This window comes from Littorina saxatilis, linkage group LG5, assembly GCF_037325665.1.
Source record: "Littorina saxatilis isolate snail1 linkage group LG5, US_GU_Lsax_2.0, whole genome shotgun sequence".
Lineage (NCBI taxonomy): Eukaryota > Metazoa > Mollusca > Gastropoda > Littorinimorpha > Littorinidae > Littorina > Littorina saxatilis.
The window spans coordinates 37,347,678-37,373,854 of record NC_090249.1 but is presented as its reverse complement, the minus strand read 5'-3'; the positions used below and the strand labels follow the sequence as shown (position 1 = coordinate 37,373,854).

Here is a 26,177-nt window from a genome sequence, read left to right as displayed (position 1 = left end):
ACGTACCTGCACCCTCTTGTCCTACCCTCTTCCACAGACAAAGACACAAACGCCGAAAAAAGCCGCTAAAATCCCAAACGCCATGACATCAACCTGCAACAGCAACGACACCGCAGCAAAAGACGACGGCCACTACTGCTACACCAGCACAGACAGCTACACCTTCACAACGCCCGTGGCCAGAGCTTCGCAGGTGTTCGCCATCTGCGTTCTTCTGATTCTCTGCTTGGCCGCGAACGCCCTCATGATCTATGCTGTGCTGAGCACTCGAAACCGCGGCTCAGCAATGAGCGCTTCGTCGCTTCTGCTCATCAACCTGGCGACGACTGATTTGCTGGTGAGTTGAGTGTGAGAGTGAGGAAGCTTTGCCATTTTCGAGTCTGTAGCTGTTGAGCATATCCAGAGTAGCTGAACTCAATAAGTCTGAAACTTGAATCTTCAGGTGGAAGTGTGGTTGAACTGGTCATTTTCTGTGCTATGAAGCTATGATCTTGGCAAAACATTTTGGCATAGAGTTGAATTATCATCATCATTACTGTCGTCGTCGTCGTCGTCGTCGTCGTCGACGCGTCGTCAACTTCATCATCATCATCATCATCGTCATCGTCGTCATCATCATCATCATCATCGTCGTCGTCATCGTCATCGTCATCGTCGTCATCATCATCTTCTTCTTCATCATCATCATCATCATCATCATCATCATCATCATCATCATCATCATCATCATCATCATCGTTTCTCTGCTCCTTAATTCTCCTCACAGTTCTTACCAACACGTCTTACCTTTACCCCCCCCCCCCCTTTTTTCTTCCCCATCATGCATCTGCACCACCACCTGCGCCAATTCATTCACACAATTAAAACTATGTTTGTGTCCACCAGGTGGGGACTCTAGTACTGCCCATGTGGATCGTGTCCACGGCGACGTTGTCCTGGCCTCTGCCCAAGGTGTTGTGCGGAATCACGGCCTTCCTGACCGTGGCTCTCATGGTCTGTTCCATCCTTTCGCTCTCCGCCATCGCTGTGGACAGATACCTGAACCTGGCTTACCCCCTCAGGTACGTGTTGATTGTCTGCATGCAGAAAGGCTGGCGTGATACCTATAGCCTGATATTAACTTGGCGAAGTCTACTTCGCGAAGTCTACTTGGCGAAGCTCGCTGCATGAAGCTTGGCACTGATTTCTTTTATAAAAAGACTTCGCGAAGTCTTCGCAAAGTCAACTACGGGCTGAATTAAGGACAGCCTTGAGAAAGAATGAAAACCTTCCTATCATAGAAAGACTACCTTGCTTACATCTTTAGTTCAGAGATTCGCATTCTGCGGACCTGATCAACATCACTGCGATGTGCAAGGGGGAAAATTTGATCATGTCCATGAGATCATTTTTAATGACAAGGTAAGTGTAGGGCCTGAATCAATCGATCAATTATTAATTTTAGTCAACCTTGATACTACTGGCGTTATAATCTGCCTCTGACGAAGAACAAGTGAAGTTACATCCTCGTTGACTGGAGACATGTGGTAGCAATAATGATACTTATTCCCCCCTCTGCTTCTTTACCTCTGTAAACTTGTAGGGGTAGTTATTTTTCGATAATGACCCAGCAACCAAACAAATAACGACCCAGCAACAGCCTGAATCCTCGATAGTGCAATGGGTTGAGAAGCTGTTCTGTTTCGGTACTACTTTTTGCGACTGAAAAGTTCCGAACGCTCTAATGTACGAAGTATACATCTCTGGAGCAAACAATACAAACATACCGCATTTAAATTAACAACTACAGGCCTGAACACATGAATCTCCATATAAAATCCATGAGTTCGGTTGTTTTCTGAATCTAGATCAGACGTTCATCACAAGCAATTTCCCAAGGCAAGTAACTCATACTTTGTCTAGCGACAAGAGTAGTTCCCCTTCTTTTCACTCAGTTTCTTCGACAACAGACTGCAATCCGACGGTCAGTTTTCAACAATATTTCATTTAATAAACAGATCACACGCAACCAAATGCACACATCTCATCAATTTAAACAACATAAAGCGGTTTCATACACTATTTTCCCCAGAAAACTTAACTTCATACAGTTTTTAACGTTGGAACACGGGTGCAAAAGTTCGTCTGCTAGTCCCATTTGACGAAAGAACATTATCCTAACCGATACCAAAACATATACAGAACACACAATATCTGCCTTTGCCGCCACAGCAGAATAACAGCATATCTGTGTACTTGATTTTAGCCCAAAATAGGAAAACTGACAAGAAGTGTTAACAGAATGGAATGATTTGCACGGAACTATACAACCGCGCATTAATCGATCGCCTGCGCAGGTTGACTGGTTGAGAGAATAGGATTCGATCAAACTTTCGCAAAAAAACTCCTCTTTTCTTTGAATAACTGAAGAAAGGAGGAATAAAGAGGTTACACACCTCGTCTCAGTGATTATAAAAAATAATGGTCTCAGTTCGCGGTCATGAAAAAGCTCGCTAAAGCTCGCATTTTTCATGATCCGCTAACTTCGACCATTATTTTTAATAATCACTGAGACTCGGCATGTAACCTCTACTTACGTACTATAAGCATTCACTTTGTCTCATTTTACAGGTACCCAACAGAAGTGACAACCCAACGCCTAGCCATAGCGCTGGTGTCCATCTGGGCTCTGGGCTTCTTAGTAGCGGGGCTCCCACTGTGTGGATGGGGGAGCTACCGCTTCCAGCCCCAAACCGTCCCCATCTGCAACCCTGTGTGGGTCAGCGAGGTTGGCTTCTCTGCCTTCCTCATGCTGTGTGGATTGACTGCGCCTTTTCTCGTCATGCTTGCGTCTTATGTGCGCATCGTGCAGATCGCTAAGCGTCACATTGACAAGATCGAGGCTACGCAGTCTATTGCTGTCGGAAGTCTGTCGCTGGAGAGGTACGATTCCTGCCCCCATAACAACAATAACATTAATGCTGAAGGTGCGCGAGATGTAAGTGACATGGACACAAGAGCAAAGAATGTTGATTACGATGCTGAGAGAGTAACGAATGTTTGTGACAAGGACACGAGAGTAGAACATGTTTTTGACGATGCCACGAGAGTAACGCATGTTTGTAACAATGAGACGAAAATAACAAATATCTGCAACAATGACACAGGAATAACGAATAGGCTGCAGGGTATCAGCGAGAGTGGAATGCCTGTGATTCAAAGCAACGAAAACATTGATGAAACTAGTGCCCCCAAAGATTCGAAGGTAAGAGGTTTACCGATTTCCGCTCAAAACTACAACGTAGGAACAAGAAAAGTAGTTCTAAGATCTAACATGAACACACACACTTTTGTTCAAAATGCAAGCGTTAAAATAGGTAGTACCGTGCAGAATGATAAGACAAAGAGAACTTCCATAAACAACTCAATGGCAAGAAATTTAGTGCAACAGACTAACAAGAAGTCGACACAATCTCGGAAAAAAAAGAGTGCAGGCGTTTCGAATTCAGACTTTAGTCAACATAATGGACCTGACAGACACACCAAGTCTAATCGTGGTGCAAGACATACAAATGGCGAAGCGAATATAATTTCTAACGACCAAAGAAACTCTCTACAAACGCATAATGATATCTCGAATATATCCGCCTGTAAAGTGGAAGACATAGAGACTGTACGCCAATCTGCTGGGTCTAGCAATCGAGACCACTCCACGCAAGACGTCACAAACGGCAATGCAAAGTTCAGTGCCACAGTGGTTCGTGAAGAAAATAATAACAGCAAGACTATGCATAACATTGAACATGCTAAGACAACTGATTTTCATGCACCACCAGGGCCCAAAGTACAGCCCTCGTCAGTGTTTATGACCAAAAATTCAGGAGCAAGCCTGGTAACACCTTCACTGACGTCACAGCTGACCACGGACTCGTCTTCGCGTATGACGTCATACCTGTCCCCAAATACGGTGACATCAGCAAAGAAAAAAAACGTCGTCACAAGAAGCCAAAGTAAGACAGGGCTGGCCACGAAGAGAATATTCTTCAAGAGTGTGAAGACTGCAAACAGAGTTTTCGTGGCTGTTGGTAAGTCGTAAAACTGATGAATAATTATCCCATTGATCTGTTGGTCGGTTTGTTTGCTCTCGGGTTGGCTGATTGGTCTACTGGTTGGTTGGTGTGAAAACGTCAGATGTGTTCTCTTAAAACTGATTAATTGATTAATTTGTTGAATTTTGTTCTTGACGTTGACGCTCATGGGGTAATAGATGAATGAATGGACTGATGGATGGAAGGATGGATTTTTGTTTGTTTGAGTTACACGCAGACAGACATACGCACGCAGACAGACAGACGGACACACATAAACACACGCACGCACGCACGCACGCACACACACGCCCAGCCGACCACGAAGGGCCATATCAGGGCGGTGCTGCTTTGACATATAACGTGCGCCACACACAAGACAGAAGTCGCAGCACAGGCTTCATGTCTCACCCAGTCACATTATTCTGACACCGGACCAACCAGTCCTAGCACTAACCCCATAATGCCAGACGCCAGGCGGAGCAGCCACTAGATTGCCCATTTTAAAGTCTTAGGTATGACCCGGCCGGGGTTCGAACCCACGACCTCCCGATCACGGGGCGGACGCCTTACCACTAGGCCACCGGCAAGAATGGATGGATAGGTGATGATGATGATGCATAGAATAGTACTCAGTCCACACAAGTCATGTTGTCTTTGGTTGGATAATGCAGATGGCAAAAAGCTTTCTTTGGAACCAGATCAGAAATACTCAGCAGAGATAATCCTATATGTGACAATAACAGACTTATATTTCTGGTGTGTGTATGTGTGCGTGTGCGTGTGCGTGCGTGCGTGCGTGTGTTTATGTGTGTCCGTCTGTCTGTCTGCGTGTAACGACGAAGAAGTCCCATCCCCTTCCCTTTTCCATCCAATTCTCTTCACTCTGACTCTCCTCAGCAAACTTGCCTGAAATTGCGCTGAAGCTGAATACACACAATACAGACCAGTACAATAGGACACAAATCACATCCATTTTCTGCAACCGCAAGCGTTCTGTAGAGTACAAAATGATTGCCTTCAAAGCTAGGTTTTAATGATAATTTTAAAATCAATTTGAATAAACAACTCCAATGCATGGATGTTCTGTTTCGTGGTTCGGCTAGTCGAAATCAATTATGTTGAGTGCAACACAATCCTTGTCAAAGTTCGTTTTTACATTTAGTCAAGTTTTGATTTAAAACTTCTTTTCCCTGATGACAAATGACATACATTGTGCAATGCACACTGGAGTGGTACGTGTCAACAAACTTGATCATCCTGTGTTTTAGCTAGTTTGTTTCATTCTGACAGGTCTATTTCGATGTTATCTCTGAATTAATTTTTCACCAGTCGAGGATTTTGTATAAACTTGTCGCCCTTTTGGCAAGGAATGGTGGAATTCAGTTTTATTTATTGCATTTTTTGCGACACCACTCCCCCCTTCTCTCTCTCTCTCTCTCTCTCTCTCTCTCTCTCTCTCTCTCTCTCTCTCTCTCTCTCTCTCTCTCTCTCTCTCTCTCTCTCTCTCTCTCTCTCTCTCTTCCTTTGCTTCTCTCTCCCTCTCTCTTTCTTTGCTTCTCTGTCTGTCTGTCTGTCTGTCTGTCTGTCAGTCAGTCTGTCTGTCTGTCTGTCTGTCTGCGCAACTGTCTATCTGCTTGTCTGTCTGTTACGTTGTCATCCTGTTGGTTTATCTGTACGTCCTTCTGTGTGTCTCTGGTTATTTCATCCAAATGTCCCTCTGCTTGGCTGCATATCTGCACTCAGGACGTCCACTAATGCCCTTTTCTCTTGCAGGTATTTTTCACTTTGATCTCCTGTTACATAGCTTTTCATTTCTCTTTTCACGGTCTATTCTCCCTCTCTCATTGTAAGACGATTGATTTCGATAATCGCGGCAATAACCAGTTTGCTTTGACGCGCGAAGGTCCTCATTGATTTTCCCCTTGCAGCACAACCTGTGTTATCGAAAAAGCAATTGTGAGACCTGCGGTTAGAAACAGTGATTTACACTTTCCACAAGTTCCCGTCAAACTATTGCAATCCAAAAGCCCCATTCCGCAATGGTGCGGCAATTTTGTGCTGTCGTACTGTTTTGTTCGCCGCGGTTTAGTTGTGTCACAATTTCAAACCCCATCCCATGTTGTGGCAACAGTTGCGGCAATTTTGCCCTGCCGTGCCTTTTGTTTTCGCATCCTGGTTGGATTTGCATGCAGGATGAAATCGGCTCAAGGGAAATGTCAGTGGTCTTTTGAGAAAAGCTGAGCGTGTTCCTGGCTAAATGTTTCTCTTTCAATCATCTGGTAATGGATCTCTTTGATAGTTGAAGGTAGAAGACATTTGAGATTAATAGGTTTTGCTGTACTGTGCAGGCGGTTTTAGTTATGTGCGAAGTGTGTGTGTGTGTGTGTGTGTGTGTGTGTGTGTGTGTGTGTGTGTGTGTGTGTGTGTGTGTGTGTGTGCCGGTGTGTGTGTGTGTGTGTGTGTGTGTTTGTGTGTGTGTGACAGCAATAAGTTTTGGTGTTTTTGTTTGTTTGATATGGGTTCCTTCCTGTCCCAAACTGCTTTGTCTGTTTTTCTTTAAAACTTAATTGACTAAAATGGAAGCACAGAGTTGACAATTAGCCTCAAATTGTCTATCAAGATACCTACTAAACCAATAAACTTGCAAAAAGGCAGGCTCTTATTACGCTTGCTCTATTGCAGTCAGGCCTTCAGTTTGTTTGTGTTTAGCTGGTATGTTGCTTAAAACGGATAATCAATCTGAAATCGCCTCTTTAGCTACGTAGTTCTGTTTGGTGTTTGAGATGATATCACAACACACCGAGAACACCAGTCCTTAACATTAGTGTTTGAACTTTCAATTATTCACATTCAGTTTAAACGCCGTGTTTTGGTCGTTTTTACTGACTGTAACTTTTTTATGCGCCATCTTTGTTTTTGTTTGCGTCCTACTTTGTTGTCCCTGAGAGAGGTTTGTTTGTTTGTTTGATTGCTTAACGCCCAGCCGACCACTGCACGAAGGGCCATATCAGGGCGGTGCCGCTGCTTTGACATATAACGTGCGCCACACACAAGACAGAAGTTGCAGCACAGGCTTCATGTCTCACCCAGTCACATTATTCTGACACCGGACCAACCAGTCCTAGCACTAACCCCATAATGCCAGACGCCAGGCGGAGCAGCCACTAGATTGCCAATTTTAAAGTCTTAGGTATGACCCGGCCGGGGTTCGATCCCACGACCTTCCGATGATCACGGGCCGGGCGGACGCCTTACCACCAGGCCAACCGTGCCGGTCCTAGCTGTGAGAGGTGAAACTTGCACGCATTTGCTAGAGAACAGATTTAATGACAAAATGTGCACGTGTTTCGTGTTTGCTAGCAGTGAAAAAATAAGTTGATAAACAGAATCGGGACTCAGAAGACTGATAGAGTTTGCACAAGAAAATCGTTCTACTATTTACATTGATTTAATCATTAAGTATAGTTACGTAAAAAGAGTAAGTTAATCATTGCAGTTGTGTTTAAAATACAGCGCAGAGAATGGCTCTTGGACTTTTGAGGTAAAATTTGCTAAAAGAAATTTCTCCGGAATGGTTTCTTTGCTAATGTATACTACGTAGTATATATTTAAGTCCAGAACACTCGAACCGGATCTGCTTTATACCGTCAACCTTTTATTCCTGAAAGTCTCAGATATACTCGATTGCAACAACTGCTCTTGTTCACTCCTTTAGTTTGTCATCTTTTTCGTCTTCCGACATAGACGAATGTGACGAAACTCTTCCATTGTGTTTCTTTCTTTACTGCAACCGTCTCGTCTGTATTGTTGTCATGTTTTGTTCGTATTACATCATGCCATCTTAATCATTCTAGTGAATGTTTCCTTTTGGCTAAGTTTAAATGTTCTATAAACTTACCCTTTTCTTTGTTGATTCCTAATAATCAAAACTACATGAATACAACTGAGAGAAATAGTTAAAGTCGTATAGGTCTCATCTAAACTAAAAGGCTACTACACAAAGTCAGTGTTATATTTCAATCTTACGAACACCAGGAACGTATTTTTGAGTATAGACTTCTTTTCTTTTATAATCTTCTGTTATAACGATTTGGAGGATAAATTGCACATCAAAATAGATAGAGAAGCAACCTTTGTTGATTCTTTGCTGAACATATTTTTGAGTATGTAGACATCTTTACTTTTATGTTCTTCAAAGCTTTGCGAAAAAAAAAAATACCAAAATAGACATGAGAAGCAAACTTCTTTGATTTTTCATTCATGCTATGTTTGTGTGTGTGTGTGTGTGTGTGTGTATGTGTGTGTGTGTGTGTGTGTGTGTGTGTGTGTGTGTGCAGGCCTGTTCTTCCTGTGCTGGGGACCTTACGTGACCCTGAACGTGTGGTCAGTGAACAACGAGACGGAGCCCGTGCCGTACAGCGCGGACTTGCTGACCACTCTCCTCGCCTTCGCCAACAGCGCCATCAACCCCGTCCTCTTCCTCATCATCAACAGAGACTACCGGTCAGTCAGATGTTCATACAGTGGGACCCCCGAGTAAGACCCCACAATTTAATTTTTTTTTACATCCAAAATCAGAAAGACTTAATGTAAATGTAACGGGGTTTTTTGGTCAATAATTTAACGTTCCAATAACCTACAATTCATGTTAGTTTTTGTAATCCCCCCCCCCCCCCCCCCATCTCCAATGTAAGACTTCCTCCCTTTTAAGACCTTGTTTTCTTAATCAAAAAACAAGAAAGGTAATTTGTTGGAACGTTTATTATTGACAAAACAATACGTTACAATCACAAATATGTCGACCCAACGGTCTTTTAAGTGCACAGACAAACAATAAGTAACAAGAACCTAGCTTGTTTGAGTTTTCGGCCGCTTGCTTGTAAACCGCAAGCGAATGAATCAAGTTTTTTGGAACGTTGGCAGTCTCTTTGTTTTTGGAATTGCTCACCTTGTTTTCTTAGATTTTCTGTGCATTACCCCTGTAAAGTTACACCCCCATTTTAAGATTCTTAAGGGGATGTGCGGGGGTGATTTTTGAGCTTTTGGGCAGATTTGGGCATTTAGACATTTTGACTGTTTGGAAAACTGTGGTCATTTTTCTTTCAATTTCTGCCGTTGATGTTGCATATACATGGTTTTTTTGTGTAATAAAAATAAATTCAATAAACCAACCCTCGCCTGATTGCGTTCATTTGTCCTGAACTTGCCTTATTATTGCCGATTTTCAACACCTTGATCAGCAAATTTGAGCAGACGACAGGGCGAACACTGCATGACGTTGCATGCTACATAGCCTCCCCTGTTTGCATGTGACCGTTGTTTCGTTATTTTCCGGACTACTTCGGCTCTAACGGAACATTGTCAATGTAGTTCAATCTACGCCAACTTCCTTATACGGAGAGTATGACGTACGATGCGATCTTGATTCGTTCAACCGGGGTCACGTGGTACAACAATGGCGCTTGTTTACAAGCAGTGAAAGTACACGCTCCTGTGCAAAAATGGTTCGCACCAAGCCATCAACAACCAGAGGAGCCCCAAAATCTACGAAAAAGAGGACAGATCAAGTGAAGAGTCAATGGAAGGCGAAGAAATCAGCGCAATCAGCTTCTGTGCTGACTGACGTGACAGAATTTGTGCCGGTTTTGGGGTCGTCTGCTAGTGCTACATTTTCCGCGTCGATTCCTTCAACTGAAAACATTCTCGGCACGAAGACAAGAAGTGAGTTCAAAAAAGAATCGTATGAGAGGTTTGTTTCCGGTGGAGTTGACACTAAGTCATCTGCTGCTACTGAAACCCTGGTAAAAACCCAGAGGGGTGTTGTAGACTTTGCCGAAGTAGACAGTATGGTTGCAAGTTTGTGCTGTCCACAGTGCAAAAACAAGTGCTTGTCTCTTTGCACAGACTCCAGACCAACAAGTGGCTTGGCAGTATTTGCCCAGGTGAACTGTTCTTCGTGCGAAGAGCCTGTGTATGAACAGTATCTGGCGACAAAATTTAAATCCAAGACAAAAGTGTTCGACATGAACAGACAGGCAGTGTATTCCTCGCTTGCTTGTGGACTGGGAGCCACCACATTCAGAAATTTCTGTGAAAACATGGATTTAGCTGGACTTCACCACAAGACCTTTCATACTCATGCCAGCCAACTATTCACACAACTAGAGGGATTCCGGAAGCATGTGTTCAGTGAGACTGTTGCATATGTTCGAGAAGTTCATGCAAGATACTGTGGCACTACTCTTGGTGTCGATGACACCCTGAACATTATTGTGAGCTATGATGGCACCTGGCTTACTCGTGGACACTCTTCGCACATTGGAGTTGGGTGTGCTGTGGACTTACTTACTGGACTCTGTGTTGATGCCCATGTCATGTGTACCTACTGCCAGGTGTGCGAGTCTACGGGGCAGAAGCTGTTTCAGGAAAAACCAGAGGAGTATGCGGCCTGGCTCGTGGACCACTTGGACAAGTGTGAGGTGAACTATAAAGGTAAATTATATTTGTTTGCACAGAAATATTTGAATAGAGTTTATTTCAAATTTAAGCAACTTACTCAAATATAGCAAATTACAAGTAAATGTAATAGTGATGAGTGGATATTATTTTCCATGCATTCCAGTGAAACTGAAAACCAAAACTAAAGGCATGGATGATGGATTACAAAAAAGCGTCATAAAGACAGATCATCAATTTATGATAATAATAATGAAAGTTGTAACACATGCATCCAATTTTTAAGAATAGTTCAGGGCATGGGGGAGTGGATGTGTGTGATGAAAATAATAAGAAAACACACACAGATAGAGAGAGAGAGAGAGACAGAGAGAGAGAGACAGAGAGAGAGAGAGAGAGAGACAGAGAGAGAGAGAGACAGAGAGAGAGAGAGAGAGAGAGAGAGAGAGAGAGAGAGAGAGAGAGAGCTGTATTTACAGCATGAAGTGAGATTCACAAGTCTTCAGAATCAACGGGCTTAGAACAGAGGGAGCTAGTAGTGGTCAGGGGGTGGCAAATAGTTTACACATACATACATGTATACATGTGTGGCCACATACATACATGTACCGTATGTATGTGTGGCACAATACAAGTGTATTTAAAAATGTTCAAATAGTATCAATTGATGAATATTATGCTTAACGTTTACAATCTAACATGTTCAGTGCCACAATATAACATGTTCTCACCACTATTAATAGGTAACATGCGCCTTGAGTCGCCTTGTGGGGTGAGATACGTGCGCGATATAAATCCTCGTAAATAAATAAAAGTAAATAAATAAATAAATAAAAAAATACCTGCTGCTAGAAATTTAATATACAGTAATTTGGTAATTCCATGTTTATTTCAATTCTTTTCTGTATTAATTATAGTTGAAGTATTAGCTGTACAATGACTGTGAATAACACATGCGTGCACACACACACACACACACACACTTAAAAAATACTCTGTTTGCAAATTACATTTCTTATTTTGTTCTTGTTTGCAGGCTCATCAGGGATGATGGAGGTGGAAGCAGCCCGTGTCATATGGCGTCGATCGGTGAACACCAACAAGCTTCGCTACACAACACTTCTGTCGGACGGTGACTCCAAGACTTTTACAGAGCTCAACGACATCAAGCCCTATGGTGAGGATATTCACATTGACAAGGAAGAGTGTGTGAACCATGTGAGTAAACGACTTGGTACAGCTCTTCGCAACATGGTGACAGACTGCCGAAAGCGAGGGGTGACTCTTGGTGGACGTGGAAGGGGTCAGCTGACAGGCAATGCCATACGCAAGCTACAGATTTACTACAACCGGGCAATTCGTAGCAACAAGGATGTGTGTAGCATGAAAAAAGCAATCATGGCATCACTGTACCATTGTTTTTCCACTGACGAAAATCCACAACATGAACTTTGTCCTGCTGGAGAGAGCTCGTGGTGTTTCTTTCAGGAAGCGCTGGCGAAGCACCAAGTTCCAGGTCCACACAAACACCTCATCCACACACCCCTCAATGAGGAGAAGTTAGCTGCACACCTGTTGCCCATTTATGAGAGACTTTCTGAAGAACACCTACTCAGCAGATGTGTTTCTGGCAAGACACAAAATGCCAATGAGTGTCTCCACAGCCTCATTTGGTCAAGATGTGCTAAGGACCACTTTGCTTCCCGCAGTCGTGTTGAGTTTGCAGTCTTGACTGCTATTAGAGAGTTCAACTTTGGACCTGCTGCTGCTGCCGACTCTGCCCAGTTCTTCGGATTCCAGACTGGACATCACATGAAGAGGCTTGGAGCAGCCAGGATGCACAAGAGGGTGCGGAACAGTCTGAAGGCTGTGAGAGACAAGCAAAGTAAAAGGAGAGACAAAGTGCGGGCAGCCAAGTCAAAGAGACTGGAAGAACTTGTTCAGCTGGAAGGTGGCCCTGCATATGCAGCAGGCATGTTCTAAGTTTTGACTATGTAAATGTTTTAACATAGACGGGGAATCGAGACGAGGGTCATGACTCATGGTGTGTTTGTGTATAAAGTGATTCCGAGGAAACTACTGGACCAATCTTGATAAAACTTAACATGAGAGTTCCTGAGTGCGATATCCCCAGATGTCTTTTTTCCATTTTTTGGAAAGATGTCTTTGATGACGTCATATCCGGATTTTTTTAGGCAGTTGAGGCAGCGCTCTAACACCCTAATTTTTCAACCAAATTGATTGCAATTTTGGTAAAGCAATCTTCGACGAAGTCCGGACTATGGTATTGCATTTCAGCTCAAAATTTTAAAAATAAAGTAATGAGTTTGCTTGTTAAGTTTGTCATTAAAATCTAATTTTTAGTAACAAAATAAACTTTGACTGCATTGCATTCCTCATTTTTTCCTGAATTCAAAAATATATAGATATGTCATGTTCACTCTAACAATGTGCTCAGAATTACAGAAAATAGGTTTAGTAAGTACTATACGGTCTCATGCTTTGCGGAGACGAGCGTGATCCGTCTCTGTATTTTTAGCCGAGACTATCTTAATGTATCTCGTAGTCTTGGCGATGACTGGTTTGTGGTGTTGATATTTAAGTTTCATACTGATTGACTAAATGTTTTTATATTGCTTCACGCGACTTGTCATTGTTATTGTGGTTAACATTATTCTCATATATATTGTGGTTATTGTACGCATATGTGCAATTAATGACTTGGGTACGTTTCGTAATTTGGAGCTAGCTTGTGTGTGTGTGTGTGTGTGTGTGTGTGTGAATGTGAACGTGAACGTGAACGAGTGAGCGAGCTTTTTTTGGTGTGCATGCTGTAATTGGGAGTGTGTGTATGCATTGTTTGTAACTCGGGACAAACAATTTTCATAGTGTACTGCACATGTTTGAAATAACTTATGTTTTATGTCTTCCCTAACTTTTAAACTGTGTCTCTAAGGTGTGAAAGACATTCCTCAGTGTGGAATTTGGAGATACATGTATGTATTTTGAGTTTAATTACAACTATCAATGGTTTCAAAACAAATTGTGTGCGTTTTTGCCTTTTCCTCAGTTTGCATGTTTTGACATTTGGGAACGAAATGATTTCAAATCTACTGGTTAGATTTCTGTGAAATTCTGCATACTTGTACTTTTACATACTATCTACAGAGTTACCATTTGAATAATGAATCGGAAAAGAAATGTTGGCTTTACGATTTTTTTAATATTAAATTTTACGCAAAATTTCAACATTATGATAAAAAAAATTTTTTTTAAATAACTGTAATACTCACAGAAAAAATAAATGGTAAATCTGTAGATATGATCTAAATCTATATTTATGCAAAATATTGGACAGAAATCGAGCATTTGGATATGGAAAAAACGGTTCCTAAAATCCAATATGGCTGCTGTTTACTTTTCTGTTTCTATAGCAACGACATACACAATAAACAAACACATTAACATTTTTTAATTCAGAGACCATCAGTATTATAACAAAAGCCACACAAACAGTGCTGATCATCATATATGGAAAATAGCGATTTGGCCCTCACATGGCCTTAAAGTGTAACTAAACAGACATTTTGAAGTGTCAGCTTTACTGAATTGCTTTATGTTTTGTCCAAGTATAGACCTGTAGAAGCGATACTGGACGATTTTTCCAACGTTTACTGTGTTTTCTGATTTACTACGATTTTTTAAAAGTGTTGAACCCATTTCAGATTTACCTGATTATCTGTTCTTGATTTGATACTTCCAAAGAACAAGTGGTACTTTGAGTTCCGGTTTTATGTTTTAACCAATCAGAATTTGGTTCCTAAATAAAATCGTCTGCTGCCTGTCCCAGCAGAGTCGGCAACAAGCACTGCTTGCCACATGTGTGATGTTACCAACAGAAATAGCCATAAATTGGGCAAGGTAGCAATGTAAATGAATTGGATCTAACTAATGTGCTTGTACTGCATCTCTGGCCTTTGAATTCACTCCAAATGTACTGGCTCAGCGTGAGAGGCAACATCCTGTCGAAGTCGTAAGCACGAGGCTGACTGGGAGATTATTATTCGAAGAGCATGCTGAAACGGATTGTAAGTACAATATTTTACATGTTCTCGACATTTCTGTTGATCTTTCCTTAACTTTAATTGTTTCCTTGATTTAAAACCCTAGGGCTTGTATTTTCAGTTGTGATACTAAGCACGTATACCACAGTATCCGATCACTTCACACTTGAATTTTGGAATGATGAAGTGGAATTATTTCTGGATCTAATTTATTCCTTGTTCCCCCCCCCCTCTCGATTCCTTTTTTCGCCACATATGTATTGTCGTGTGGGGGGGTAGATGCGTGTACTGGCTGATTTTTTTTATTTTTTTTTTTACTTCGGTCAGATACAGATGATTGGAAAAAAAACTTGTCAAGGATTTCAGAATTTAATAGATCTGTTCGAAGTTTTTAAGGATGCTGTTACAATACAGACTGAATGTGCCCAAAATGAACTTTTGATTAAACATACACACACAAATGAATCTCTTGAGTTTGTTATACGGCGAATGTCCAGTTTCCACCACCACGTCTGTGGTATGTTTTTATACTGTTTGATTGAATAGACTGACGTGCATTCTCTCGCAAATGTGCGCGCGTGTGTGTTTGTCTGTGCCTCAGACTTATTAATCAAAGATGATGTTGCACATTGCAGATCTATACGACAGGAGCAAGTGGACAAGACAGCTACATTTGTCTGAGCAAGCTCTTTTAGCCGAAGACAGCGAGCATGCAAGCTTCTATCATGTTCGTGTGAGTGCTGCAGGGCTATTAGACGACTTTTCATTATTCTTGATTTGTAGATCCATGCAGGGTATTAGAAAGTGCAGAATATACACGTTTAAACAAATACGATGTGTGTTTGCTCTGAAAAAAAGAAAAGACGCAACAAACAAACATTGTATTTGTTTAAGTATCACAAATATTTACAGGGCCGGACCCAGGGGGGTGTTCCTGGGGTTCCGGAACCCCACCCCTGGAAAAAGTATGTACCTTGCTTGGAGTGTGTGTTTTTTTTTTAATAAAGTTTGTGTGTGTCTCTAACAAATTTTATTCAATGTGAAATCCGATGAGAAAAAGGTAACCCCCCCCCCCCCCCCCCCCACAATGCTGCTCTTAACCCTTAAAACAAGGCCCAGAATGCACCAGACTGCACAGATTTTAACCGTTTTTCAAAAATTTTCCGGGGGAACATGCCCCCGGCCCGGACCCCCCTAGTTCCGCCACTTCGCTGATTTTCCCCCCAAAAAAAGGAGGAACCCCCCCTTACAACTCATTTGGTCCGGCCCTGTATGTATTACCTGTATCTGCATGTTTTGATAATGATGAAGGGTAAATTACTTTGACGTGTGCTTTTTTTTTTAACCACACTGATAACGAATGATAGAAACACAGACACACTTAATAACATATCCACAAAAATTGTAACAATAAATGTAAGCTGAACAATGCCTGCAACACATTTCAGGCCTCAGAAGGAAGTAATTATGAGATTCAGACAGAGAGAGAAAGCCCAACACGAAACCAGTTGTGACATTTTTTATTTCATTATGTAATATTAAAAACACGACAACAACGTATTTCCTGCACTTAGTTTCGTGCAATTATGGATTGCAAAGTATGTCTAATTGAGTGGCATAAAGAGGCACAGTTGCATGAAAAACCAACTCGGATCTTGACTAGGATCAGGATTTTACATGGACACAACCTAGAATTTAACATCCTGGGGGGAGGGGGGTACTGCGCCTTTCACATCAAGATATAAAGATCTATTTTAAATAATACTTATTAGAAGGGAACAAAATCAAACAAACTACAACAATCGTTCTGAGGGGAGAGAATTACCTCTTCCGAAGAAATTACCTCCCTTGCTTTTCTTGTCGTGACTTATGTAGAGTAAAGTGAATAGAAAGTGAATCAGTCAGTAACAAAAAAAACCACAACATTTCTTAAGATCAATGAGGAGTCTTGAAGTATTTGTCAATGTTAATCTTGTATGCATAACAAACAATATATTACGGATTGATAATTAAAGAAAATCGTCTCTTCTACAGGGTTGACCCCCCTAAAAAGGACACCCACAACCATGCAAATTACTTCTGCATCTGTTGAACCAATTATTTTATATATGGTATTCATTAACTTCAGTTTATGTTCTGCTTTGCCAGTAAGTGGCAATTTTGTCAATTGAATGGTCTGACTTTTGTGCAATTTTAATTTTTTTTCTCCAAATTCGGGGGTCGACTAAACAGAACGAGTTTTGACATTGAGCGGTAACCATTTTTACCTAATTTAAACCCTTCAGGCTTTTACCTTTTTGATTATTTTGAATGTCTGAGTATGTAAAAACATCCCCTTCAACCCCCAGGCTATCGATGACCTGAAGAAAGCATGCAGTTACAGCTAGGTTCAGGGCAATCCTCAGACACAAAAACGTTGGTGTCATTGGTGATGCAAAAGTTAGATAATTTAACCTACAAATTTGCCACTTTGTGAACTGCACATGCATAAAATCAAGTTTAAGTATGCTGAATATGAAGTTATCCAGTCAATTGGTGTAGAAGTTATAGCATTTCTGTCAGTTAACAGTATTTAAAATCTCTAAAGTAAAATCTGACATATTCGAAAGTTTTGCATAAACACCCAGACAATTTTTACGATACTCTCCTAAGCTTCTCCACTTCTCAGCCCTGTCTTGGAAATGAATTCGAATAAGGCAGTCAAAATAACTTAGTTTGGAGCACCCATCAATCAGAATAAGCATTAACTTTTGACACAGGAAATATCTTCTACCGAAAGCTCTCCTGGTTTTATTCTACATTTTTCCTGCATAATGGTAACAAATTTAATGATAAATCTAAACAACGAAGTGACTGTGGTAAGATGAACAAAGTTAAAAAACAAAGGATTACTGTAAATGGTTTACGAATCGAAATCTAAACAAGTTTTAATGATAAGTAAAATGATAAAAAAATAAAATTAAAAAAAGCTAATGTCCTCGCATTTGTCCAGAATTATTCCATGTTTAACATGGGAACAGAGGGATAATTGGTCAAAAGAATTTTTAAAAAGGAGGGTTAGGGTAACCCTAACCCTCTTTGGACTATCTGTATGCAATGCCCGCTATAGGTGAAAGACTTTTGTGGAAGCCATGGAAGAATGCATCGCTGTTGTGCTGGTTCAGCTTGAGGTCCTGTCCTAGCGAATATCCTGCACACACAAAAACACGACTTTTTAAGCCACTTATGTTGCATTCCGTGACATAGCTTTGTTAAAACCGTGTGCCTGATAATAATGACAGATTTTTTTAATATACATTTTTTTTAAGACACCCCATATAATATTGTTTGACAATCTCTTTCAACATAGTTTACGAATCACCAATGTGTATACAAACGCAAATAACCCACAGGTCAATAAATTACTTTCCAGAGAGAGAGAGAGAGAGAGAGAGAGAGAGAGAGAGGAGAGAGAGAGAGAGAGAGAGAGAGAGAGAGAGAGAGAGAGAGAGAGAGAGAGAGAGAGAGATTAAAACTAGAAAATGTGTGCTATATAAAACAAGGATAATCACTGTCAAATCTTTGCTTGTACCTGCATGGTGTTTACTGCGCTATATACACAACCTGTTTTATTTCATTTTTTTTTTGGGGGGGGGGATGTTTTGTGATGAGGGTTTTTTCAAAGCCTTTACTGCTTTAGTCATTGAATCCACCCGACTTCGATTTATTGTTCAGTGATGGGTAATTGTGTGACCAACTATGCAAGTTAGTGATTGTTCTGGCTTCATACAATGACATTGCATTATTTGTATAAGTGTATGTGTGTGTGTTTCAGGCAAAAGCTGATATTACAGTCCTAGTTGTATGCAGTACCTCTGCTTCTTCGTTCAGGAATCAAAGTATACAATCTAAACCGATTATTTTGTTCAATAATGTTCAGCTTACCATCCCGAAGAAGGCAGTAACGTGCCGAGATATTGATTATAGATATTAACGTACCTAACCTGGTTACTGGTGTGTTTTCTTTTTATTTCAATAATGTAAATGTGTAGAAGTAGGTATTTGCCTTGTTTGCCTTCGCGTTCTTGATAGCCCGCTGCAGCATTTGTATCACTTCCCTTGACATTCAAAACGCCAATGTATTTCTGAAAGGAAAATAAAGATATTGACCGAAACATCACACAAGTGGTATATCATGCTAGGTTTTGTTTACAGTGCCTGTTCTACGACCACATCTGATTGTAATTTAAATAAAGAAAAACTGTATCCATTTATTACTTCTCTATTTGTGTGTGTTTGTGTGTGTGTGTGCAGGGGCAGATCACATCATTTTTAAGGGGGAGTTTCCAAATTTCTTTTAGGGACAATTTGACGACGCGAAGCGTTTAGTTGAAGACGCAAAGCGTTCAACCTCCTTTGGGGGGGGGGGGGGGGGGGGGGTCCCGTCAAATGTTGATAAAAACAAGGAAAATGGATCAATCTGAGCCAAGAAACATCCCCTAATACACCTTCCAAAAAAGTAAATATATGAAGAAGAAAAATTTGAATCACAGCAAGGACAATTGATCGATCTGGCGCAACCTGAGCAAACTAATTAGCCAACTTCTTTCCAAAATCGTCACTTAGAATACAAAGGCCGGCTCCTTGTTCATGTCATTGTGTGTGTGTGGCCAGGACCGTGACTTCTGCTTGCCTCGACGTCTTCAGAAAAGACACAAAATGCCAGCAGGCGTATGTTCTTGGAGCACTCAGTATGCCGTCATCTGAAAACAAATAAATACAAATTATTCAATTGTGTAAATAAAGAACAATCATTTTAATATTACAACAAAAAATTCATATAACTGTAGTCTTCACCAGAGACATCCACTACACTATCTTTAAATAAAACTGCCGTAAAAAATTGAAATACTATAAAACTTACCCCCACTCAGATCTATTTGGGATTATTCAAGTTTCAACCATGAAACGATGCCGGTTTGGACAGATCTGCTAGTTTGCCGCTGAAACTGAAATCAAAGGCGATCTTCAGAACTATTTCTAATCTTGTATTTGTGATTAATATAAAATACTGATCTTCCCAATAGAAGCTGATGTGTATACACATGACCAGGACAAGGTATTTTGTTACAGGGCATTTACGCAGACGTCGCAGTTCAAAATATCGTTTTAGATCTGATTTTGTACAGCAGCCTGTGTGATTCAGAATCGTCTGCCGTTTTTCGGTTTTTTATGGACGATTCCTATGAGACTGCTCAATCATAACTGATGACAAATTCAGAAACAGATGATGGTTTCAAGTAGGCTACAGTAATGATTCGTTAAAAATGTCAAGCCACTCGTCGATCATTCACACTCAAAGAACCCAAGTCAAATCTGCTCTGGTTCCGAGCAGCTTTTTCCAACTGAGACCCTAATTGTTACGCATCTGCCGCGAAAAGATAGACCACAAACAAGCGGCACTGTACCATGCTTTCGTTTATGTTGCTAAACAGATTAAATGTGCATTGTAAATGTGCTTACAGCAAAGAAATGCATCCTTACTTACCACAAAAATACTGGTACCACATTCATCGCACTTGTGTCTTCTTACCAAAACCTATCGATATGTTTGTTTACGATATATTGGTAATTACTAACCGTTAACTATTTTTCAAAAATCTGAAATGACTTTTAAGAATCAAAGAAAGATTCGCTAAAACGGTTGACTTCAGAAAATAAGCAATATTTTTCTGAACCATGAAATAAAAATCGAAAACTCCGTTTGATCTTTTATTTTGGTAGATTGATGACAACAGCCGGAACTGAAAGTACCAGAACCAAAAATTAAGGGCATTAATCAGGTAAACTAAGAAGATTGTCGTTCCTGGCGCGCACTTCACATGTCCGTCAAACAGTGTCAGAGTGAGAGAATTTTTTTTTTTTTTCGCAGTTCGACAGTATATGAGGCCCTTCTTCATATCAAAGTGTAAAGGTTGCTGAACGATGTTTTTCCTTTTTGCTTGTTTAGTTACACTTTAAAGACCTGATTTTCTCAGATTTTTGGAGGTCTTAAGAGGGAGGTAATTACACTGTACGAGGGAGAAGAGATTGGCAGCGCCCTTATAAAGCTGGCCCTAGAGAAGTTGAGACCTATAAGAAGTCGTTCCCCTACGACGAAATATGTGACCCTCCACCACGGAATGAGTCACATGTCACCTTTGCATGATTTTCATATTTTTACATTTTGGTAAAGAGTTTTTTATGCTCTATCCAGTGGTGAAAACCGTTTTAGAAAAGAGCGAACACTGTTTGAGTTATAAGCCTGTGACTAAGGTGACCCTCACACTGTTACCAGACACTCCCCGGACTTATATTAAACCTAGCGCAGAACCGCGCGAGGTGACATGCGACTCATTTTGTGGTGGAGGGTCACATATGGTTATGGGACCAGTTTTACCTTTGCCTTTTTACGCACTCATCCAAGATCAACACTTGGGAGGGATGTGTGGCTTTGTGGTTGGCCTGTCGGTGTCATGAGCAAATTATTTGCAACTTAGGGGTTTAATCTTCAAATTCAAGTAACCTTTTCTTGAAGACTTTTGTGATGAGTGTCCCTATTCCCATTTCCATCAACCACCCACGTCCGTACCCCAACGTTTATTTGCAAGATATCGTTGGTGGCCATGACGTAATGATTGCCGCTGTTGGCGAACATGCTCATTGTCGCCTTATAGCTACTGATGATGTTGACGGTAATGACTTATGATGATGATGATGATGATGATGATGATGATGATGATGATGATGATGATGATGATGATGAAGATGATGATGATGATAATGATGATGATGATGATCTCAATACTAACGAGTATTCTTGTTCTGATCGCAGGCGTACGGTGCGCAAGCTTGGCCGGAAGTGCTGGAAGCCATGTTTGCACCGGGGGCAACATCGCTACGACAACAGAATGGGATCCGGTGTCTTATGGGAAGGGTCAGATGATTACCGGTCTGGCTATCACGATAGGCCTGGCCACCACGAGAGGTCTGGCTTCCACGGAGGCTCAGCCAGCCAGACAGCCGGACTGGATGACAGACGATCATTTAGGTCCAGAGTGGGAACTGTGTCAGCTGTCACTCCTGTCGTTAGACAAGCATGGTAGTTGATTGGGGGATCGTATTTCAGCTTTAACGCACAATGTAACACCAGTGCATGCGCAGTTTCTAACAGTAGCTTTTTCGATGTTTGTGGATATTCTTTTGCATTTGTTCGCTTTGCTTTTTTCAAGATGCGTATGTCTGTGTTAGTTCAAAGAGTAATACTGAAATGTACCCTTTCTTCAGACAAAACATCTTATTGCAGCTCTGCGTACGTGCACTTCTGGTACATGTATTTTCAGTAAGCTCTATATAAACACATAGCCTCGGCTAATCCTAGGCATAAGACTGGTGAATCAGTTTCATGTGTACGTCGCACAGATATCGTCTTCGTTTGAGTTGTCTTCTCTAAAGCTTACAACTGCTGCGAGTTGATTTGATGTTCTTGCGTTAGTCATATATGTACTATTTTAGGTTCTTTATATTCAAAACAAGGTATATTACAAAAGTAACGTCAACTCTGTCCTAAGATATATCTCGAAAATGGTCTGGCACCACGAACTATAAACCACGCTCTAAGTATGTTTTTAATTGATTGATAGAACTATTGAATAGACAGAGCACCATGACGTGGGCATGTGAAGTATGTAAAACAATCAGAACTAACAGGTGCAAAGACGGCAACATATGATCAGTAAAACAGATAGAGAACAAAGAACATTCTCCAGATGTATTGAGTTTGAACTCCGTGTGCTGTGTGTGTGTGTGTGTGTGTGTGTGTGTGTGTGTGTGTGTGTGTGTGTGTGTGTGTGTGTGTGTGGTTGTGTGTGTGTGTGTGTGTGTGCGCGTGTGCGCGTACGTGCAGTCTGAGGATTGTTGTTATGTATCCAAGTACATGGATGGTCTTATCCAATGATCCAATGTAAATCCCTGGACCGATTGGATCTGGTTAACGAGATGATTTTTAAAGGCACACTCCTTCTCGTTGAAATAGTTGGGCTCACCGTCTCAGATCAGTCTGGCCAGGCTGTTGTTACACGGGATAAGACCTTTGTCATCTACCAAAAATCAACACCCCGAATGCCTGCTGCGGTGAACTGGAAATGTTTGATGAATTAAGTTCTTCCAAAAAAACATTCCAATTTGCACAGAGAGCACCCAGGCTGTTAATTTTTGGTATATGTCCAAGTGGAAGGATGGCCTTGGGAGAAGTGGTGTGCATGCACATGGTCAATGACACGAGAATGATGGTATCTTTAACCTTCAGCTCACACAATGACTTACGTTAGCCTTTGCCTTGTGTCTACACAGTCGAACTTACGATTTCAAACCGACAAAATTAGGGATTCCTAACATAAGGGTAACTGAACGTAGTCTATAAACAGAAACTCTGAGAAAACACGGTGTCAAAAAGTCGTCACTCTAAGTCGTAACAGTGGAACCCGTCTTTCAGTAAGACCTCTTTCGCCGCGTTACCTAGCAACCACAAATTTAAATTTAAATTTGTTCTTGTTGAAAACAAATTTAAGAAGTTAAAATGAAATAAACAACAAGTCGCGTAAGACGAAAATACAACGTTTAGTCAAGCTGTCGAACTCACAGAATGAAACTGAACGCAATGCAATTTTTCAGCAAGACAGTATACTCGTAGCATCGTCAGTCCACCGCTCGTGGCAAAGGCAGTGAAATTGACAAGAAGAGCGGGGAAGTACAGTCTACTGTTTATAACGTCGCCGGATATAACGTCACCACGTTATATCGTCACCCAAACAGCGGTCCCGGCTCAATTCCTTCTTTCCAAGACTATTTTAACCTCAGATATAACGTCACCGGATATAACGTCACCCATTTATAACGTCACTCATCCATGTCGGTTATAACGTCATATCAATCCCCAAGTCCTACAACCTCACGCCGGATGTGCCCCTCAGTCACTCTCTCTACCCTACGACGTTTCGTTAACACGACCTTGTGACACCAAGCCTCATCAATTTGTTTTCCATGTGACAATGGCAACATTGTATCAACATGACACCTGTCACAACAAGCCATGCAACTCTCTCTCTCTCTCTCTCTCTCTCTCTCTCTCTCTCTCTCTCTCTCTCTCTCTCTCTCTCTCTTGTACAGACCATGGATTCTTTTAAAGGATTTTTTTCCACTCTCTATTTTATTGCCCGGTCAAACCAATTAGCAATCGGTACGTCTGACCGAGCACCCATATTTTTTATCGGTATTGGCGAATCTCAATCGGTAAAATACCGGAAATTACCGGTAAACGCGATCCCTGCCTACAGTACTCCCACCAACCTCTCGACTGTGGTTGATCGCCGTTCTCTGGATGACGCAAGGATAGTGTTCGACTCGGCTCTTTGACTTGGTAAACATCGGAACTTCCGATTACGTTCGTAGTTACTCGGAACCAGCCTTCGGGATTGAAAGCCCGCAACTGACGTGTGAAAAAAATTACGACAATGGGTTCCGTTCTCAAGAACAAAGAGAAGTACAAGCAGTTCAGTGTTTTTCCAGAGTGAAACTGATGTTTCCAAGAAGCGTGTTCTCTGAGCGAAGTTAGAGGTAAGCCACAAATTGTTGCTTGCAATCTGATGGTGGTGGGGGCGGGAGAGATTGGGGAGGTTGATGATTGCGGTGTCATGAACTAAAATCTATCTCAGTCCGACCACTTCATGCCATGTCTTCTGATTGTAAGTCTAAGAACGCGCTGCCAGCTCCATTGGTAGTTTTACATTAGCCAACTGATCGGAGTCTATTGGGGTGGGTGGGGTGTGGGTTTCACGCAGTTTTTTTTTTAAATTTTTAAATGATTGTTTTGCATTTCATGTAACTACATGTACTGTATCAGGTATGCTTAAACGATAGACCTACATACGCTACCTATAACATGTACCTTCGAAACTTAGCCTAGAACAGAAGCTAAGATGGAGCAAAGTTCATGTTTTACACTAGATATCCAAATATGCATCGCTAGATCGATCGCTAGTATAACGGGAATATGGATTGAGCGTTGTCGACAGTGACCTTCTAAAAATAGAAACGGGAATATGGATTGACGCCACACGAAGGAAGGGAGATAAACCCTGAAAACACTGGAGAAGATAAGGAAGAGTTACAGGGAATGGATCCAGAGAAAAACCAAAATCGATTCAGCGCTGCACGCTGAGAGTACGTGTTCAAATATCTCATCGAGCAGGTTGTGTCCGGGGTGTACCTGAAATATGGCCACCAAATTTGAAAGAGATCCATCGAGAACTTTGGCCGTGCATCGCGGACACACACACACACACACAAGTCGTATATATATATAGATAGATAGAAGATAGAAGAAGCTAGTTTAAAACTTACAACAATATGTTGTTGTGATTTTTAAACAACACTAATGTTGCACTTTCCATTTCTGTACAGTTTTATTAAAACAGTCAGTACTTTAGAAAGGGACATAACTTGGACTCCGGATATAACATCACCCGCGCGTAAAAGTGACGTTATAACTGATGAACCGGATACAGCGTCACCGCGTATAACGTCGCTCAAAAACATCCCCCGAGGGGTGACGTAATATCCGGTGTCGACTGTAGTTGCGCTGAGAAGGATAGCACGCTTTTCTGTACCTCTCTTCGTTTTAACTTTCTGAGCATGTTTTTAATCCAAACATAGCATATCTATATGTTTTTGGAATTAGGAACCGACAAGGAATAAGATGAAAGTGTTTTTAAATTGATTTCGAAAATTTAATTTTGATCATAATTTTTATACTTTAATTTTCAGAGCTTGTTTTTAATCCAAATATAACATATTTATATGTTTTTGGAATCAGAAAATGATGAAGAATAAGATGAACGTAAATTTGGATCGTTTTATAAAACATTTTTTTTTTTTACAATTTTCAGATTTTTAATGACCAAAGTCATTAATTAATTTTTAAGCCACCAAGCTGAAATGGAATACCGAAGTCCGGCCTTCGTCGAAGATTGCTTGGCCAAAATTTCAATCAATTTGATTGAAAAATGAGGGTGTGACAGTGCCGCCTCAACTTTTACAAAAAACCGGATATGACGTCATCATCAGAAATTAATATGTAAGCGCCTAGGGCTATATCTAGATTAGGCGCATACAAATTATCACAATAATAATAATAATAATAATAATAATTTATCGAAAAAAAAAGAAAAAATCGTCCGGGGATATCATTCCCAGGAACTCTCAATCTCATGTCAAATTTCATAAAGATCGGTCCAGTAGTTTGGTCTGAATCGCTCTACACACACACACGCACAGACAGACACACACACACACACACACACACACACACACACACACACACACACACACACACACACACACACACACACACACACACACACACACACACACATACACCACCAAAGTGCAAATACAGGGTAGAGAGCAAGTATAGTTTCCGTATCAATTCTCGGTCAATAGCAAATGAACTTTTATTTTCAAGTGCCTATGGTGAACTTGGCAGAAGTGGTAGCGCTAGGTTAGGTCAGTA

At 41.1% G+C, this 26,177-nt stretch overlaps 2 protein-coding genes and 2 long non-coding RNA genes across 4 annotated transcripts in view; 2 read left to right on the top strand and 2 right to left on the bottom strand.

The window, feature by feature from the left end:
* Positions 1 to 22,355, top strand: LOC138967045 (uncharacterized). Its single transcript, XM_070339503.1, has 5 exons — positions 1 to 337; positions 886 to 1,061; positions 2,611 to 4,064; positions 8,408 to 8,573; positions 21,444 to 22,355. Exons 1-5 carry the CDS (start codon positions 83 to 85, stop codon positions 21,712 to 21,714), a joined length of 2,322 nt encoding a protein of 773 aa, XP_070195604.1. The 5' UTR covers positions 1 to 82; the 3' UTR covers positions 21,715 to 22,355.
* On the top strand, positions 9,115 to 13,047 carry LOC138967044 (uncharacterized). The gene is made up of 2 exons (XM_070339502.1): positions 9,115 to 10,562; positions 11,563 to 13,047. The coding sequence occupies exons 1-2, from the start codon at positions 9,572 to 9,574 to the stop codon at positions 12,507 to 12,509; spliced, it is 1,938 nt and encodes a 645-aa protein (XP_070195603.1). The 5' UTR covers positions 9,115 to 9,571; the 3' UTR covers positions 12,510 to 13,047.
* LOC138967043 (uncharacterized) lies at positions 19,000 to 20,589 on the bottom strand. The gene is made up of 3 exons (XR_011455829.1): positions 20,118 to 20,589; positions 19,494 to 19,578; positions 19,000 to 19,332 (listed from the first exon to the last, which is right to left on the bottom strand). It is a non-coding gene; the product is annotated as an uncharacterized lncRNA (long non-coding RNA).
* Positions 22,356 to 23,602: 1,247 nt separating the features above from the next.
* Positions 23,603 to 26,177, bottom strand: part of LOC138967042 (uncharacterized) — a 96,846-nt gene continuing 94,271 nt past the window's right edge. The window contains exon 2 of the long non-coding RNA XR_011455828.1: positions 23,603 to 23,937. This is a non-coding gene — a long non-coding RNA (uncharacterized lncRNA). The remainder of the gene's footprint in view (positions 23,938 to 26,177) is intronic.